The sequence below is a fragment of the Lygodium microphyllum genome, chromosome 21, assembly GCF_053477565.2.
Source record: "Lygodium microphyllum isolate KBCC chromosome 21, Lygodium_microphyllum_v1.1.10, whole genome shotgun sequence".
Lineage (NCBI taxonomy): Eukaryota > Viridiplantae > Streptophyta > Polypodiopsida > Schizaeales > Lygodiaceae > Lygodium > Lygodium microphyllum.
In genome coordinates, this window is record NC_141155.1 from 49130137 (window position 1) to 49148100 (window position 17964).

Consider the following 17964-nt stretch of genomic DNA (forward strand, 5'->3'; position numbering starts at 1 on the left):
AGATGGATGATCCGAAATATTATGAAAACGTTCCAACAAAATAGGACAATTTTTGCCTATTTCTAATATAGCATGCAAAGATAAGAGTCGAAAATCCTATTGTTTGAAAGAAATAAATAACGTGATATTAACATCCTCAACTGCATAGGCCAAAACAACATAGCTCAAATATTGGGTTCGATTCATGTTATCTTTGACAAAGAAAAGGTGAAGGCTTTATAATTCAGCTAGTCAAAAAGTTTAATAGAATGGCATCACAGCCTCGTTTTCAGGTTAACATGGACTACATATAGCCTTTCATGTTGGCATGAAGGCTTTATGCAAATTTGTTTATTTGTTGATGAGACAAAAAATTTGTAGTATACACGTACGCTGGGGGAGCGCGGTTTTGGGGTTTTTTTCCCTCCTGGGGATATAGATATATATATTTCTTGTATTATTTGTCAAAAGAAGTACGCTCCCTGCTATGTCTGAGTGACTTGCCTGCAAAGTAACCCACTATCACAAGCGTTAGGCCCACTTCCTTCGGGGAATATTCACTACAATGTGCATTCCATGGAGTTGCACACTCTTGTGCTAATGTGCTGATTCAAAGAACATTGAAAGTGCTTTTACATGAGTATCCATTCCCAAAAAAACTCCAGCCCCAATCCCAATAAAACTCCGGCCCACATTCAATGACCTTAATTTTACATGATCTCTCCTACTCAGCACCATCTCACCCTCTTATATCAGACCCAGATTTTGAAACCGTTAAGAGATCAAAAGCAGTTACAGATACAAAAAGGAAGGACCAAAAATGTATGCCAAGTAGGATTATGAGAATAAGTTCTGCAGGTAGGAGATGCTTACAGAGCTCAATCCAACCGAGCTTATTGTTCATTTCAAGGCCTATGCATATAGCTCTATACAGGATACAAACCCAATCTTCAAGAATTACAATTGGGCCAGTCCACCCTCAAGCATGGGCCACATAATGGGGTACTTAATCCCCAACACTTGGTGAAACTGTGACAACTAAGAATAGCCTGTGAAAATATTACAAAACCAAGTAATGGAGACAAAACTTGCATACAGGAAACCTTTCACCTCTAGTAGGTGAGAACTCAACGAATGTCCAGATAGACATTGTAAGATGCATCAGAATGCAAGAATAAGGTCGTCTTGCATAAAACACTGTACAAAGTTATGTCACCCAAAGAGGCGCAAGGAGGTACTGACATACTCTTCCGCTCCTACCGAACCAACTTCTGTGCCTCCATGTTGGGAGGGTTCTGGAATAGCCAAGGACAAGGAAAGCCCTGGTGGCTCCCTGGGATCCATAAATACATCTCCAAGATAATCCTTCTCACTTTGCCTTTTTGTATCAAGAAGCTGCATAAACAAAGGCAGCTCTCTCTGCTGAGATGGATTCATTGCACCGAGAGTGAGATTCAGATCAGGTATATGCACTCTATTGCTAGAAACTTTCACATTGGGCAAATTCGTTCTAGTAGGCAATTCCATGTCAGGTACACTGGCTGTACTTTCCTGAACGGGCAGTTCAAGGTCAGGCACACTGAAAACAGTACTTCGAGCAGGTGGTACGTTCAACCAAGAAGCAGATGGTTCTGATGAGATGCCATAAGGGTAGCTTGAAACTACCAATTTTTTGACAGGACTAAAGGAAGGGCATTCATTTTCATCATCCAACATTGAGATGTTCAATGAGCCAGAGTATTCAAGATGTTTGGAAGCACTGTTAGAGCATTCCCCCTGCTCCATACTTGATCCTAGTAGGATACCTTTTGGAACATCAGAATAATGATTGGGAACTGCATCTAATTTAACTTCTGAAGTTGCCATATCATACTCACTCCCATCAATGTCCATTGGGATCATATTCAAATCTGCTACAGCAATTGGCCGTTCCCTTGATCCATTTGTTTTCTCCCTACATAGAGACTCACTGTTACTCTCCCTCTGTGAACCATTACCTTGCTCTTCTGCCGTCCCATCGCTTGTGACTTTCCTTCCAACAACTGAATCTCTTTGCAACTTTCCCTTCTGAGCAAAACTCCCTTGGCTTCTTTCCCTGCTTTCTGTTCTGCGTTGACCTGATTGAGCCGAATCAGCAGAATGTGAATTAGATCTTGAATGATGGAAGGAGCGATGTCTGTCAAAGTGACGACCTGATCTTGATTGTGATCGCGATCGTTCTCGATGACCAGAAGGGGACCAAGACGGAGATCCTGGAACTGGATTCTGAGACCAATGCTTGCCATCTTTGTCAGGTCCTATGTCAGCAAGCTCTCTGTGCCTCAGCTTCCCACGGTCTCTCCCCAGTGCCACCTCTCTCTCCTGTTCCATGTCTTTTGGCCGCTCTCTTTCCCTTTCTCTTTGCCTTTCTTTGCCCCAATCTCGAACCTTCTTATCTCTTTCCCACTCCCTATCTCTATCCCTCTCCCTTCCTCTATCCCGATCTCTCTCTCTTGTTTTATCCCTTTCTTTGTCCCTATCCCAATCCCTATCTCTGTTTCTCTCTCTAATCCTCTCCCTCTCGCGTCCCCTCTCCCATTCCCACTGTCGCCTCTGTCGGTCCCAATCCCTTTCCTTCTCTTTTCTTCTGTCTCTATAATTTTCCTTAAATCTTTCTCTCTCTCTATTCTTATCCCTATCCCTATCCCTATCCCGATCCCTGTCCCTGTCCCTATACTTATCCCTATCTTTATCCCTATCCCTGTTTCTGTCCCTATCTCTGTCCCTGTCCCTTTCCCTTTCCCTATAAAACCCTTTCTCAAGTTCCCTGTCACTGTCCAAATTTCTTTCAAAGATTCTTTCACGAATACCTTTATCTCGATCCTGGTATCTTGTTGGTGAACGAGGGCTTGAACAAGGAAACTTGCAAGAAGCCCATACATCTCCCTGTCTTTCTGAAGGGCTTGAGGAGACGATCACTGTTGGTGCAGAAGACTGGAAAGGTCTGGGCTTGTCAATGCTAGCTGGAGACACAGAAGTGTTCACTAGTTTCGCAGTTGTAGCAGCCATAGTATCAGTATGGCTATCACCCTGAAAGAGAGAGCGATGCACAATTCAACATCTCCATCAAAAAGCATACATAGATCCACGCATAGCACCATCTTACCTCTTCCACAACTTTGGCAGAAGACACAGGTAGTTGTACATGCCCTTCCAATGGCTGTGACAGTACCTTTGCAGCTGAGGACCCACGGTTTAATTGTTGAAATGTCACCTCAGGTACCATCTCAGCTAGATCAGGTCCAAGAACAGCAGCAGTGGATGAACGTGAGACCTGCTCTTGGTGTTCAAGTTGTTCAGAACTCTTCATAGCAGCCTGTGTTGGTGGTGCAGAAGCTTGAATACTTTGCTGACGAGGTGGCTGGTGAACTACAGGGAAGCTTGATTCAATGAGACCAATTGAACCAACATCTTTCACCATTGCTTGCGCTCTATCAGGACCTAGTTTCTCAGATTCTGTCCCTGTCACTTCCGAGAATTCACCCTTTTTGCTTTGTGACATAACAAACTCCTCATCTTTTAGAGAAGAACCAGAACCAGGTTGCAACAGTCTGCTATCAGATAAGCTTTTCGATTGCTTTGGTGCAGTGACAACAGGATGTGAACCAGATTGCTTTGGGGTAGGCTTCCTGTCTCGAAAAACTGCCCAAAGGAACATAAAATTGTTCCAACCTGCAAATCCACAAAATTCATCATAACGTAATCCATTGTGAAAGCAGCATGATATGTGCCACTATCATGTGCCTGAAACTAAGATGTACAGAGAAGCCCTCATCTTCCCTCAATCAACATTAATATTACAGAAGGCAAAAGCATCCCACCTCATTTTAATTTCTAAAAATGTATGAGGTCAATATATCAAACATAAATTGATGGAGAAATACATCATAAAAGGCAATGAAGAGTAACTGGCAGAGAAAACAAACACCATTGTGGAAAAGCATACGGATGAAAACTTGAACTAGGGAGTCTTACTAAATCAAGATAAAGGACAATAGAACAACTTACATTGAGATCCAGGAGGCAGTAAGTTGGAGGGAAAGATCAAAAGCTCCGCATCCTCAATATAGCCTTTTAAAGCTAAGTCATGCTTCATCAGCCGTTCCACCAGGGGTATGTATGAGTGTGTGTGGCTACAAGTAAAAGGATGTCAGCTGCTCTCTCTTACTTGCTCATATTAACAGATCAAAAGACAGATGGAAAGAAAGACAAAGTAACATCAGCATCTCCTAAAAACCCAATCATCTACACGTAGCAAGTGTTGTGATGGAAAATTTTGAGGGATTCTGTTTGTCCAAAAATCATATTATGGAACTGTATTCTATATCATATAAGTACACCAGTTTTTAATGAAGAGCTTAACTCCATTAAGGCAAAAATACTACCATAGCATTTGCTAAACATCCCATTGTGTTCTTACCTTTCTTTACCACTGGCAAAAAAGTAGAGAGCAATGTTGTCATTGATAGGAGGACTCTTCTGAAATTGCACAGGCCAAGAATTGTGTTCACTGCTGCGAGGAAGCTCCTCTAAAGGTAAAGAAGCTTCCAACTTTTTAGCAACCTCACGAACCTTGGGCAATGCTCGGTTTGATGGATTTGCTTGTAGTCCATGAAAACTAATCTGAGAGTTGCCGTTCCCTGTGACTTCAAATGTGCCCCTGCAACAGCACATGGATAAACATTTACAAAGCTCATCTTTGCATCTCTATCTTGTCATGTTGCTCAACCAATCCAGATACTTTGATACTTTAAGCTTAATTGACTTGGAAAAAGAACTAGAAAACAAAGATCTGAGTGATGAAAACCCCATCATGCTTCTCCTCTCCAAGCTTTGGCCCTGCATCATCTTGACTACACATCCTAGAATCAGGTTCCAAAACTGCAATGTGGCTACATCACTTACACAAGCATAATCATGAGATCACCCCTTTGTATGAAGGAGCTAGTTTCTCCTCATAGTGCACGGTGTAGATCTCTCTTCCGTACTGCAAGAGTGGGGGTACAAAACAAGGTTTTGGAGAAAGTATCCAAATTGAAGATTTCAAAATCCCAAAACGACAAGGGACGTGTTTCTTAATGTAAGAGAAAACCATCGGTCAGCTTCATTGTTCAATGTGTTTGTATCAAAAATTCAAGCATTGAACAAGCCACGTTGAGCATAGTGACTGTCGAAAGTAGTAGCATGTTGTGGACACCCACAATTCAAGTTGGGGCACCCCACTGTCATGGACATGTACTGTGGTAAACTGCATGGACATAAGGATCTATTCAAGCCAAAATATCACCACAAAAGTGCCTGCATATTGTTGACCCACTTAGATGACTATTTCAACCATTAAGAGCAAACGATACAAATGTTGTCAACACCTAGAATATTTGTGAAGGTTTGACCTTTTCAAAGCCTCTCAAAGATCATTGTAAATTGTCCATCAATCCTTCCTCCTTGTTTCTTGAGCCTTTAGGCCAGCCATGTATTGGAGTTTGTAGAGCGATCAATGCTCTCTTTGTGGTACAAGTTCAAGCAATATAAGCTAAAGACATACAGAAATGGGCTAGTCGTTGGCGCCAATCAGGTGTTGTTTGTCCAAGATTAGTTGGGTAAAGTATTACTTCAGATTTAGGAATATTAAGCTTGATGTAAATTGTGATTAATCAAGTACCCTACCCAAGAAGAAAAGCAGGTTTCAATTAGCACACCTAAGTTATGCCTGTGACCAAGGATTAAGGCCAATAAAAGTATAGGGATCAAGCCAATTAATACATCTAAACAAGAGCTAAAGCCAAGTAGGCAATTGAAGTGGCACACAAGTGCACACTTGCTAAGATTAATGTGATTATCACAAAAATGGGTCACGTCATTATTCATGGTTGATAGGTGAATCAAAAACACACACAGCCTTATTTTCATCACTTTCCTTTCACCCTGCTTTGTCTACTAATTCCTAATTACAAATCAGAGACCGGCAATCTACAACCAAGATCTTGGTATGAAGAGATGTGGTCTTCAATGAACGCAATATACTACAGACTGGCTGCACACTCCCAACAAAGATCCACTTTGTGTGTTAGAAGAGCAAGATCCCTTCATGCCCTAAATTTGTTGTAATATAATCATCTTCATGATAGCCTCTAAATACCAACAAACCATGAGAGAGTTGAGGACCGTTCTCTCTAACTACTCCCACGAAGACCCATGGTAGTTTATTAGGCTCACTCTACCTGCTCTATTTGCATCTTTCTTCATGGCACATTATGTTGCACAACGAACCAAATAGCAAATGGCAAGATGCTAAAGATTCTCAAATGGCATAAAGCCATGGACCAAGAACTTGAGAGAGAATTAGTCAAGACGAAAGTTGAACTCTCATAGAGCATCCTCATAGTAAGAAGGTCATTGAGCCTTAAAAAATATTCCACACTAAGTTCAAAGCAGTATGGTATGTCAACAAGCCCAATTGACAATGCAAGGATTTCTGCGTTGTACATATCATGGCTATACATGTACTATATTTCAGTGCATTGCATTTCTGCAAGGATGGCGCACTTAAGCTTGGCCAACTTGTATTCTGGCCTCCTTGGTGACCTGTATTTTTGGACTCCTCGGTTGCTGGCCAACCTCATTATTACTGGGAGCACTCTATTGGTTGCCCACTGCCCATGCCTCTGTACACACCCTTGTACTTTGGTATATTGATTCCGTTTCCTAAGTTCATTATTTATGAGTTCATGTGTTTTTGTTCTTTTATTAAATGTTGTGTGTTTACTGCAGCTTCATCCCTTTGCTTCCATAGCTCCAAATCTGACAAAGTCATACTCCTCCAATAAACAAACACACAACCTACAAGTCCAAGGATAGTGCAAGGTACAAAAGAACCATAGCCATCATGGCATTTAGCATAGAGAATTAGCTGGACAAGTAAAGTATAAGGTACCCAAATAGAAGTAGCTTGTGTGTATGTTGTACAACCCAAGAGTTTGGGGCTTGGACACAATAGTAATCATAGTTGTTGACATCGAGCATAAGCTAGACAAAAGAAAGTGCTATATCTCCAACTTAACAAAATACACATTTATTGCACTCCTTGACAAAATAAACCCAAATTCGTTTTATTGGGCAGTATTAAAGGCGAGTCACACATCCCCCCCTAACAACTGCTATAAAAAGCCCTCCAAGGTCCAACATTGCTCCCAATGCGAAAATGCTGGCCTATCCTGCTGGGCAGCATCAAAACACAGTTTTGTCCTACGTGCCACCCTGCAAACACAACTTTTCTAGACACAAAAATACCTCCCATAGTCACCCCTATGTCATTTGAACTGCTGCAATAGGCGGCTGTCCACCAAATCCAGCTGCTCCTGGACAGCTGTCACCCACAATGCAAATGTCCAAACTGCTGCAGCTGTCCACCAAAACGCAAGTGTGTCAAGGACTACTACAGGTGGCTGTCACACCTGTCCACCAAAAAGCATACTTGGCTGCATCTCCACTGCTGACAATGCAGCTGTTAAGAGACCAATATGAGCAGCAGAAAGTCACTCAGCTGACGGCAGCTTGAATCCAGAAAGAAAATGCTAAAAGTGCTCATGATGCTATATGTTGCAACACAGATATGCGACTGATGAAAAGTGCTGCCAAAAAACCTCAATTCGCTAAGACATTGTTGTATCCAATATCCATTTGCAAAACACAGCCAAAACTGCAGTCAATCCTAATCAATACCTCCTTCAGTCTCACCAAGCTAAGACAGTGCCAGTCAAGGCAGCTGGAGGGTGAAATGCTGCTTCAGCAATCAGAATGGAGTTCCAGAGATAATGCCATGTGCTCTGATACCATGTCAAATTAAGCATCAGCTAAAGAATGACCAAAGAAATGAATAGACACATGCAGCCCCACAAAACTTCACAGTTAGAATATATCAAAGCAATATTATAAGATGGCAGCCTCAGGTGACACAATGGCCTTAACACAAGTGGCTAATAGGACTGGTCATTAAAATGACCAAAACAACCCTAAAGGGACTAAAAAAAGTCAGAGCTCCATAAGCATCCCCACATAGGGCTCATAGCCAAAAGATGACAGCACATTTACTCTCTTCCACCACCTCCCTCACAATCACACCCATCCTATTTTAGGGGAACCATAAGTGCGGCAGCCCAAATCCAAGTAGTTCCCAATGTAAAGACATTTTTAGCTCCATACACATCATTCCATATTTCATTTTGACCCTTCAAGTCATGATACAACACTCCCTTATCCCTCCCTCTTTCCCTCTAAGCATGGCATGCATACATGTGTCTGCCTATCATGTGTATGCACAAGTATTGTACATCTCAATTCACCTTTAAGCACCTAGGTGCATGAGTATTATGCATGTGTACACATGCATTAAAAGTGTAGTCTGCGCAAATGCACATGTGTACATAAGTGCAAAGCTCATATTTTCTTAACATGTGGCTGCATGTCTCATGGTTATGTTCCTATAAGTAAAACTTACAATCGGAAAGTCCCATCATAAACCAGTATGTATAAGTAAGAAACCTACAGATGTCTAGAATGGAGAATTACAATGCAAGTTTAAACATTGTTTATGTCCTTATTACAGTAAATTTATCATATAACACCAATTTTAGCACACTGTTAATAAAGCCCACATGCAAGTGCCATGTATAGATCAAATACAATAAAAGCAAACAACAAATTGAGTTAAGACAACATATGTTTTCCTGTGAAAAAACAAGCAACTATACAAACAGCAGGCACTATGTAACTTACTGCCAAACAATTTGAGCCTCAGGATACACTTTCGTAGATTCTTGATAGCGTGTGACAAGATGATTTGATGGGACACCAGAAACCCCAACTGAACCAGAGATGATTGTTGTACCTGCTATACCCTTAGAAACAGGCACTGGAATGACCACATCCTGATGATCTTTTGGCAAAAGAGTCACCTGTACTGCAGCAGGGAGGCTCGAAGCAGCTGCAGTTAGTTGAAGCACTGGAGTCTGGCTAATATCTGAAACGATATTAGCAGGCACAACCTTAGAGATTAATGACTCAGGGAGTCTGATTCTCTCATGAGGACCTAATAGGCTCTGCCCTGTATGGATTTTCGTATCACTCTTTTCACTGATGTCTTGTTCCAGTGTGTGCACTTCCTCTTTTCGTTCAGCCTCCAAAGAGCTCGAGACACGTGAAGGAACCTCATTTGGAAGTTGCTGCTGCTGTTCATGCAAGTTTGGCAGTTGTGAAAGAACAACTTTAGAAGCCATTTCTCTGCTCGCTCCAGTGGTCTTAGCAATATTGGCCATTTCAGATGTTGGTATTTTTAATTTTGCAGATGAAACATTATCCACATTTGACACAGCACTTTTGAGAGCACTCACAGTATCTGAGGATATTGATGCAGTGCTAACTCTATTACTACAAGTCTTCGCAGTATGTCCCAATTCCTTACACCTATAACATCTTGTACTGCCGAGCGAGGGGGCAAAACTTAAAGGACCCCACATCAGATGAGATCTACTTTTCACAGGCACATTACCCCTGCCTTCTTCATTCTTGGCAAGTCCATCTGCAGCAGACTTTTCACTAACTTCCTCTGAAGGAAGAGCTTCGATGTTTGAAATGCCATGATGACTTGGTTGTAAAATTCCCCCTGCCTCTTCACAAGCTGTAACAGGCTCTTTAACTATTTGTGAAGTAATCTGGTGGAATCCCGAAGCAGATGTTCGGTTCTCATCTGCATCAGAAAATGAAAAACATACAGAAAACAACACCAACAAACAAATTGTCAGTAACTTTGTGCCAGAATGAAAATAACTTTAGGCAACTGCAATTGCCTTCAAAGCAAACAAACCTGCAGTTCCCAAAGCTACTGTCTTTGAAGTATCAACTCTCAAAATTTCTGTTGCTTTTGTTGTTGTCACTTTGGATGAGCTTGCCAGAAGAGCAACCCTTTCATTTTCTTTAGAATCAGCATTCTCAAAGTCATGTATGACAGGAACTTGAGAGCCACTGATACTTTCCACAGGGGGTACAGAATCCACCCTATTAGGGCTGACAAGAGAGGCTTCATTCTTCAGTGGCATATCCTTTACCTGCTGTAGATTGCAACTTTCATATCTTACCGGTTTCTCAGACTGGTCCGTATGAGAAGAAGACATGGGATCGATGTGGTGTGTATCCAAGGATTTAGTCACCTCAGTTGGTCCATTTGTCCTTGATTTGTTTTCTAAAGGACTGGCAAGAGCTACGTCACGCCTTAAAACCACATCACCCTTGCTTTCTACTATCTTTATCACATCTACATCAGAGTGTGTACCCTTCACACAAGGTGTTAAAAGAGAAACTTGATTATTGTCCAATCTTGTTTTATGCTCCACAATAATTGACCCAACAGCTTTGGGTAATCTAGAAGCATTCATTCTAACCGGTGTCCTTGTTATTTGAGAATGCACTGATAAGCCGTCTCTTGGTACCAACTGAGCACCAACTTCACTAGTTTCTCTACTGATTTTACTGCTTATCTGTCCCTTTGAAGCAAAGCTGGATTTGGAGGGAAGTAAGAATGAAGGCACTGTGTCAATATGTTTTGATGATCCTGAGTTTTTTAAACCAGTTAAAGTATTCGAGGGTGCATTTGCAGGCTGATTGCTGGTTTGAGTACCGCCACTGGCCTTGACAGTATTTACACTAACTGAGGCAACACCCGCTGAGCTAGGGGCAGACACAAGCCGACCCTTCAATGTCTGGCCTGACTGGACAGGATTGGAACGCAAAGGATGAGAAGGAGAGGATCCAACCGCAGGAGCAATTTTTCCACTTCGCGAAGGGCCTGCTCCTTCGCCTAAATTGCTAGCACTAGTTTGAGATACCAACTTCACTTTGCCTGTATCTGGAATTTTGAAAGATCCATCCCTTGAAAGACCTGGCTTCTGAGGTTGGTTTTGAGCTACCTGAACAGAAGGGCCCATATTCTCCACCGTCTGTTTTTTAGTAACTGGTGCATCTACAACATCATCAGCTGCAAACCTTTTCGCAGGAAGTTGAGATATAGGAACTCCTTTCAGTGCCCTTTTTTTATCTGGACCTAATCTCCTTTTCTGTAGCAATGCTGAAAGTCTTGAACGAGCATTGCCTACATTGCTCTGTTTTCTTGTGTTACACATGGCTGGTGACCTAGTCAGAATAGGATTAGATCTGGAATCTGAATGTCGCATTCCTTCAACTCTCTGCTTCAATTTGCAACCTTCACATTGATAATACCCTTCAGGAACTTGACCCAACAAATTTTGCACACAATACCTGAACAAAATGACCAGTGAAACAGAAACATCATCAAGCAGAATATTGCACCACATATTAAGTTTTCATGCCCAAAAAGCTTGCATGCTTACACATGTTCTCCTGCATTACAGTCGCTGCAAATAGCGAGCATATCATCATACCCAGTATCACCACACACATCACAAATCCTCACCTAATAGTGGATACCAACAGTCAAGAAACATTATTGAAACTTCGATACCAAGATTGAAAAAACAAAAGTGTCGAGGTATAAAAATCATGAAGACGAGACAAACTCCAACACCCTTAAAAATATTCATTAATGACTTTTAACCAAAAACATTTCACAGAAATAGAAGACAAAACCTACATCATCTGCACTGGTTCCTTCTGCAATGTGAGGTAGTAGCAAGTTAACATCTGAATCACTAGGTGCCCTTTCTGTCTCCATACTTGCACAAGCATCTGCTTTCGGTAGGATTTCTTCTTCTGATTCTCCCTTCTTCTTTACTGCACCTGCATCAAGCTGCCCTCCAAGGTTTCTGTCAGAGTTAGTATGTAATGTGTCAGCACCTCTGGGCATAGCCATCAGCTCATCTTTGACAACCAACAAAGGCCTTGTCTTTCTCTCTGCCGAAATAGCCTCTGCCGATATGCATGAGGTTGCTGAATGACTACAATGTGATACTGACTCCTGAATACTGGTTTGTGGAGATGGCGGTTGAGCATCAGACATGTTTGTATTATCATGGTTACTTCTTGCAGCTGCATTAGTAACAACTATCTGACTAACAAACACATCATTCATCTGCACATCTGCCATAGGCTCCACATCCTGAGCCTTGTTGTCTGTTTTGAGCACTGATCCTACACCACTCTGATCATCTTGCGAAGCATGAGCCTCATTTTCCAATGCTGAACTGCCCATTAGCCCTCCCTTCATCACCCTGACCTTATTTGTTGAGCTCTTCTTTTTTGGTGACAAACCTGAAACATGGCCACTTTGAGCAGTTTCACCATCAGAAGCACCTACAGTGAGAATGGTTACTTCACAGGGAGAAGTTTCCTTCAGCCCACTTATGTCACCCTGATTTCTCTCTCTTTCTTTATCCAAGACTTTTGATCCACATGTCTGCGTTCCTTGTGCCGACTTCTCCAGTATGTTGGCTTCATCTCCCTGCAAACCACCAGCATCTTTCCCGCAGTGACTGAAAGCACTATTTTTTAATTGTGTTGTGCTAACCATGGTTGGTTTGACTGTCCTAGGTGACAAGCTTGGCGTCTGTTCATTCTTATTGCCTAAAGATCGCTCAATACTTCTCTGCATGTTGTCATTTTGGCCACTTACATTAACTTGATTATACTCATTTTGCTGTTTGATCTCTGAGTTTCTCATTTCATTCTTTGCAACCACCCGGCTTGCAGGGACTTCAGCCACTTCTTCTTTATCACTTGAGCCTCCAGATTCGGTGATCTGCTTTGGAATGGGAGTTTCATTTGCAGCAAGAAAACTCCCCAATGTTGACACTTCAGCATCCTCTGTATCCAGTGCCACAGCCTGTTCAGGAGAGCTATTGCAATCAAAATCAGCTGTAATCTTTCGCCTAACCCCCATCTTTCGAGCTCGATGCATGATAGGAGACTTGTGGGCAGCATCCAGAAATGTCCCACTTGAATCGTACGTTGTCTTACAAAGAGAAGTTTCCCTGGAGATTGAACTTGTGCCTTTCAGCACATCAGTTTGTTCTATGGTTCTTTGTGTGTCTTCATTCAATTTGTTGGCACTCGCTGCCAGTGCTTGTTCTTCACAAACTCTCTCTGATGCTGCCTCATTTGGTATGCAATGTGCTGGCTGCCCTTGGCATTTATAGCAGCACCTGATAGCATCCGGAGTTGCCTGCATTCATGAAAGAAGAAATACTTTGTGGTCACAGAAAGCCAAACATCAACTTGTCACACTCTCAATATGAAAATACAAACAACCACAGCTAAATGCATACGTTATCTGGCATTTCCAGACAAAAACTGTGGTATCCTGCTCCACCTGCTCAGTGAAGGAATGAGACACAAACAAAATCAGGCCTGTGAAGCTCAAGTCAGGAGCAGAAACAAGAAAAGTCTTGTGAATTTTCAAAGGCATCTCTCACATAAGCTGCAATTTTGAGACTGGTTTCCATCAAGGTGATTTCTGCAGTTGGCACAAGCCTGTCACATCAAGGTAAGTGCTTTAGATGGCTGGCATGCAGATAAGTGATGAAAAATGTTTTAACATTCCCTTCAAGTAGAATGTAATGCTCAGTACCTCTAGTGCTTTATAATCGATTTCACTGTCAGTTTCATCCAGAGGCCCTTGCATTCGAGCTTTTCCCTCCAATACAGCAGTTATCTGCATAGCCATTCTCAGATTACACACCTGACCAGTGACGATGTTGAAATAGCTTCAAACAAAGAGACACCTAAGTTGTAGAGTTGCAGAGCAGTTGTACCCTTGGCTTATGCAACTTGGAAGTTCTTTTCAAAAGCTCAGAAATAGTCCGCTGTTTGTAGCTTCCCATTATGCGTGAGCACTAGACACCCTGCATTATCCAAGGTTACATCACAATTACACCAACTCAGTGTTGATTGCACTTTCAAATCCAGCTAAATCCTGTTCCATAAACAGTGTGCAATAATCACAGTGACTGTGCATCCGAAGTCAAATCACCATGTGATGTTATTGCTCTCAGAATATTCTCAGATCTTCATAAATATCACGCAAGAATATGAGACGCGGCATTCAATGGTCTGGCATCTGTTAGGTATTAAGTGCTTGGCCAAAAGAATTACGTGAACTTATGATGTTCAGGGCTCTACACCTGCCCTTTCAAAGCATCTGTCCAACTAGCACAATACTGAATGCCAGTCAGCTTCATGTCACCATATAAATTACAGACAAAATGCCAGACAGGAGCACTATAGATATATCTTGCAATCCTTGTGTCAGTCCCAAAAAAAAGAAACAGGAGGCAGGGGAAAAAAAAAGGAAAACACAATACAAAAGCACCCATGTTAGAAGCTGAAAGGTGAAAACTTGCTTGGGGCAGCCTTTGGCACGAGCCGAAAAGAACAAGAAGGCAGACAGACGAATCTGTGAGCAGCACCAGCCAAGCGAGATCAAGCTGGTGTTGGGCCTGCTCTTGACCCCTGCAAAATTAGACAAATGACAAATTGGGTAACATTTAGGGTCAGCAAAGCATGTCGATTGCCTCCGCAGTGTGTCCAAGTGGTACAGGGGATCACAGGCGTATTCTCCAGCAGAAAAGCCAGGGATATGCAACAAGTTGTGTCCTGTATGTAGGTGCTATGTAGGTTCTGTAGTCCGATGCCCCTCTTCAGACCGGCGCATCGCAAAGCTTCGTCCTTGCTGCAGCAGGATCATTGGGAAGGGCATGCGGCAGATGGATATGCACAGGAGGGAGGGTTGCTGTACAAATAGGTAGAAAAGGGAGGGGGGCTTGGCGATCGATTGCAGAGGGCAAGGGGAGGGCTTATGTCTGCCGTTAAGCAGCCCTGTCTCTGCGTGTCTCTCTCTCCCTCTTTGACTTTCGATCACGAGATGATCTCTATTCTTTTAATCTTCTGTGGAAGGAAGAGCAGGATCAAGGTCGCGTTGTTGTTGGCTATGGCGACGGATCTGCCGGTGCCGATCTGTCGTGTATTGCCAGGGACAGTGTGGTAATGATGCTGGCAGCCCATTCAACAAAACAAAAAAGAGGAGGAACAAAACAAAAAAAAAATAGTAATAAAAAGGAAACAAAGCACGGGTTTGCTTGTGTGAGAGAGTTTTGTTTTTCTTTTCGAAGAGGGGCGAGGGCGCCTGATGGGTGATGATGCCTGATGCCTGATGCCTTCTCCTCTCTTCTTTTCTCTTCTATTCTGTTTCTCGAGAGGATGGGCGGGGCGAAAACTGCTTGTCGACAAGGGGAGAGATAGAAACAGAGACACAAGACACAGAGAGAGGGGGGGTAGGGGGAGATGAGCTCACATCATCGTCCCGTCAGAGTGCGCTTTTGGACGGTCTTCTGGCACTTTGCGCTTCTCTCATATACGCCTTCTTCCTCGTTCTCTCTCTTTTCCCCCCTCCCCCCATAAAAGGTACGCCCTCGCTCTCCTTCTCTCGAGTGTTTCTCTCCCCCTCTCTCGAGTCTCTCCCCCCCGGCCCCCCTCTCCCGTCTCCGCGACCCCAGTCGTGGCTTGAGTCTCGTACATTTCCTTTCATTTCATCCCGACTACATTTCAAAATCTTTACACGGTCGGCCTTCATTGTTTTTGGTTCTTTTAATCAACGATAATAATTACCAATAACCAAAAATACACTGTCGGCCTTCATTGTTTTTGGTTCTCTTAATCAATGATAATAATTATCGATAACCAAAAATATGAGAACGTCATCAGATATGCCGGTTTAGAAGACAACAATGTGATAAAAATCACAATCACTTTGATTAAGTTTGGGGTGGCAAACGTTTCTTTTTCCTTCGAGAGGAAGAGTTGATATGCATTTGCCAAAAAAAAAAAGCGGGGCAATTTGCAAGTCTTTTTGGATGCGAATAGATAGATATATTTTCATGCCTCAAGTAAGGAGACTTAGCATCTTAGATTTGGGAGTCCTAAACAAATCATTTGATGACAACTTAGAAGATTTGTGCATGAGTACCCTATTTCTATACGAGTAACCTTTTTCTGCTTAACCAGAGCTATTTGCATATGAGAGCCCAGCAATATTCCATAATTTGAGAGACTCCTCGTGTACATTGGCTTCATTTATAAAAATTGCAATTTTCATCTTATGGTGGTGTTTAAGCCATAATATTGAAGTTGCACTATGACTCTAGCCCATAAGGTTCTAACATCTAAGCACTTCCAAAACAAATGCATGATGGACTCTTGCACTAATACATCCAATACAGATTAGAGACCCTTTTAAACTTAGTATTTATGTCTTTAGTATGAAGGCATCTCAATGTAATTCTCCATGACAGTATGTATAGTTATTGGTTAGGGGTTGCAAACCAAACTTTATCTCACTCTTAACCTCCATTTGTGAGTTATAATGAGGGGAAAGGCATCTTTCTATCTCCCTTTCCTTTGAGGAAGCACAAATTCGTTGGTTTTCCAAAGTCTAACATTTTTTTAATCTTGAAGGCGGAGTTACCCCTTATGATTAATTAATCATGCATTCCCACATTCCATCAAGTCCAATTCTAATTGAAGGGACTAGTCCTCCTTTCTATGAGCCACCTCTATGAGCAAGTTTTTCTCTTTGTCTCAATAGCAACTCTTTGGAAGCACCAAGAGCAACCAAATCACCTAGAGAAGGTCATGTCCCCTTTACACCTAGGCTCCAACTTCCACTCCAACAAGTTGTAAACATTGTTCCACTACTTATGGATGTCCCTAATTGAGGCCAATGGAATCTTTAAGGGGGGCCTAGCAAGAAGCTTATCTTCCCAAGAGAGAGCCCTCTTAGAAGGAGGCTTAGTTAAGAAAGCTTTTGCTAATGATGGACCAAGGTTGGGACGATTCTAATTGCTAGTCTAGCTTGAATATCAACCTAGTCCCTTTAGCTTTAAGGTCTCAAGACAAACATCCCCCATCTCTTCTAGTGGTCATAATCATTGATACTAGGAGGCACAATCACAGTGGATTCCGTGAGATTTTACGGTAGATTCTATAAAATTTATTTGTTGACTAGGGCTCGTATATAAGGTGAATTCCTTGTGCGAGAAGTTGACGGGAACACCTGTCCTTCTCAAGTGTTTTATTAATTAATGTGCACATGGGTGATTCCACAGCGGGTAATTCCGCAAATTTCATATTAATTAATTAAGTTATTACGAGTTTAGAGTGTGCACTTGAATTAATTTGAGATTAGGACAGTGTTCCAACCTATTTTAATTATTTGTAGCTGAAGACTGTTAGGTATTCACTATTGTTTGTTTATTTTATTTATAAACAATTGTGAATGCTTCAGTTGATGTGTAGAGCAGGTATTGGTGGCTTTGGGTAGCACTGGGCGTTAGCGTAAGTCCAAGCATAAATCTCATAATTATGATTAGTTATCTTAAGTATAATATATAATATTATGTATTTATATGATATTGTATTGTTAAAATTATTACTCTATTTGTAAGTTTAAACTTCTTTAGTAATAATTAGATCATTGTCCTTAGTATTATTAATTTATTTATTTTTAATATAGACTAATTTAGAATATGAGATTTAAGATATACTTTTATTGAAATAAGCTTTCTTTATGGAATACCTTGCTATTTTCTTAATGTGGTTAAGTTTTCGAATGCTTTTCTAGGTTTCTTTATAAAAGCAACAAGATCGCACGCAAAACAGGAAAACAAGGTGAAACTTGAGTTTTTTGTTGGTTCCTCATCCGAAATCAAAATTCAGAGCTTTAAGAGATATTTTGGGGGTTTGGGCACGCTCTAGACGCGATGGTGATGTCAAAACGCTAGGATTCAGAGCACAGAATTTTCTATAGCAACTACAGCGTGTTACAGAATACCTCTTGACTCTTAAAACTCTGTATTTCAAATGATATTTGTACTTTCTTTGTAATTATATGTAAGATATGAATGCAAATATCTATGTAAAACTATA

At 41.7% G+C, this 17964-nt stretch overlaps 1 protein-coding gene across 4 annotated transcripts; it reads right to left on the minus strand.

The window, feature by feature from the left end:
• Nucleotides 1–767: 767 nt before the first annotated feature.
• On the minus strand, nt 768–15423 carry LOC148017989 (uncharacterized). Of its 4 annotated transcripts, none has more exons than XM_087661485.1 (13): nt 14385–15423; nt 13797–13886; nt 13613–13696; nt 13458–13515; nt 13311–13354; nt 11681–13207; nt 11421–11503; nt 9881–11328; nt 8794–9763; nt 4439–4678; nt 4027–4151; nt 3125–3690; nt 768–3048 (listed from the first exon to the last, which is right to left on the minus strand). In XM_087661485.1, the coding sequence occupies exons 2-13, from the start codon at nt 13863–13865 to the stop codon at nt 1192–1194; spliced, it is 7071 nt and encodes a 2356-aa protein (XP_087517611.1). In that variant the 5' UTR covers nt 13866–13886; nt 14385–15423; the 3' UTR covers nt 768–1191. The 4 variants fall into 4 exon arrangements, with proteins under 4 accessions (XP_087517611.1, XP_087517610.1, XP_087517609.1 ...); XM_087661484.1 differs by having other exon boundaries at nt 14137–15423; XM_087661483.1 differs by having other exon boundaries at nt 14015–15423.
• Nucleotides 15424–17964: the final 2541 nt, after the last annotated feature.

Excerpts from the sequence above, each read along its gene's own strand:
- LOC148017989 (XM_087661485.1), bottom strand. The coding sequence starts at position 13,865 with ATGGGAAGCTACAAACAGCGGACTATTTCTGAGCTTTTGAAAAGAACT. Across the intron at positions 4,152-4,438 it reads TTTGCCAGTGGTAAAGAAAG|CCACACACACTCATACATAC; the intron begins GTAAGAACACAA and ends TTTTACTTGTAG. Across the intron at positions 3,049-3,124 it reads CTGCCAAAGTTGTGGAAGAG|GGTGATAGCCATACTGATAC; the intron begins GTAAGATGGTGC and ends TCTCTCTTTCAG.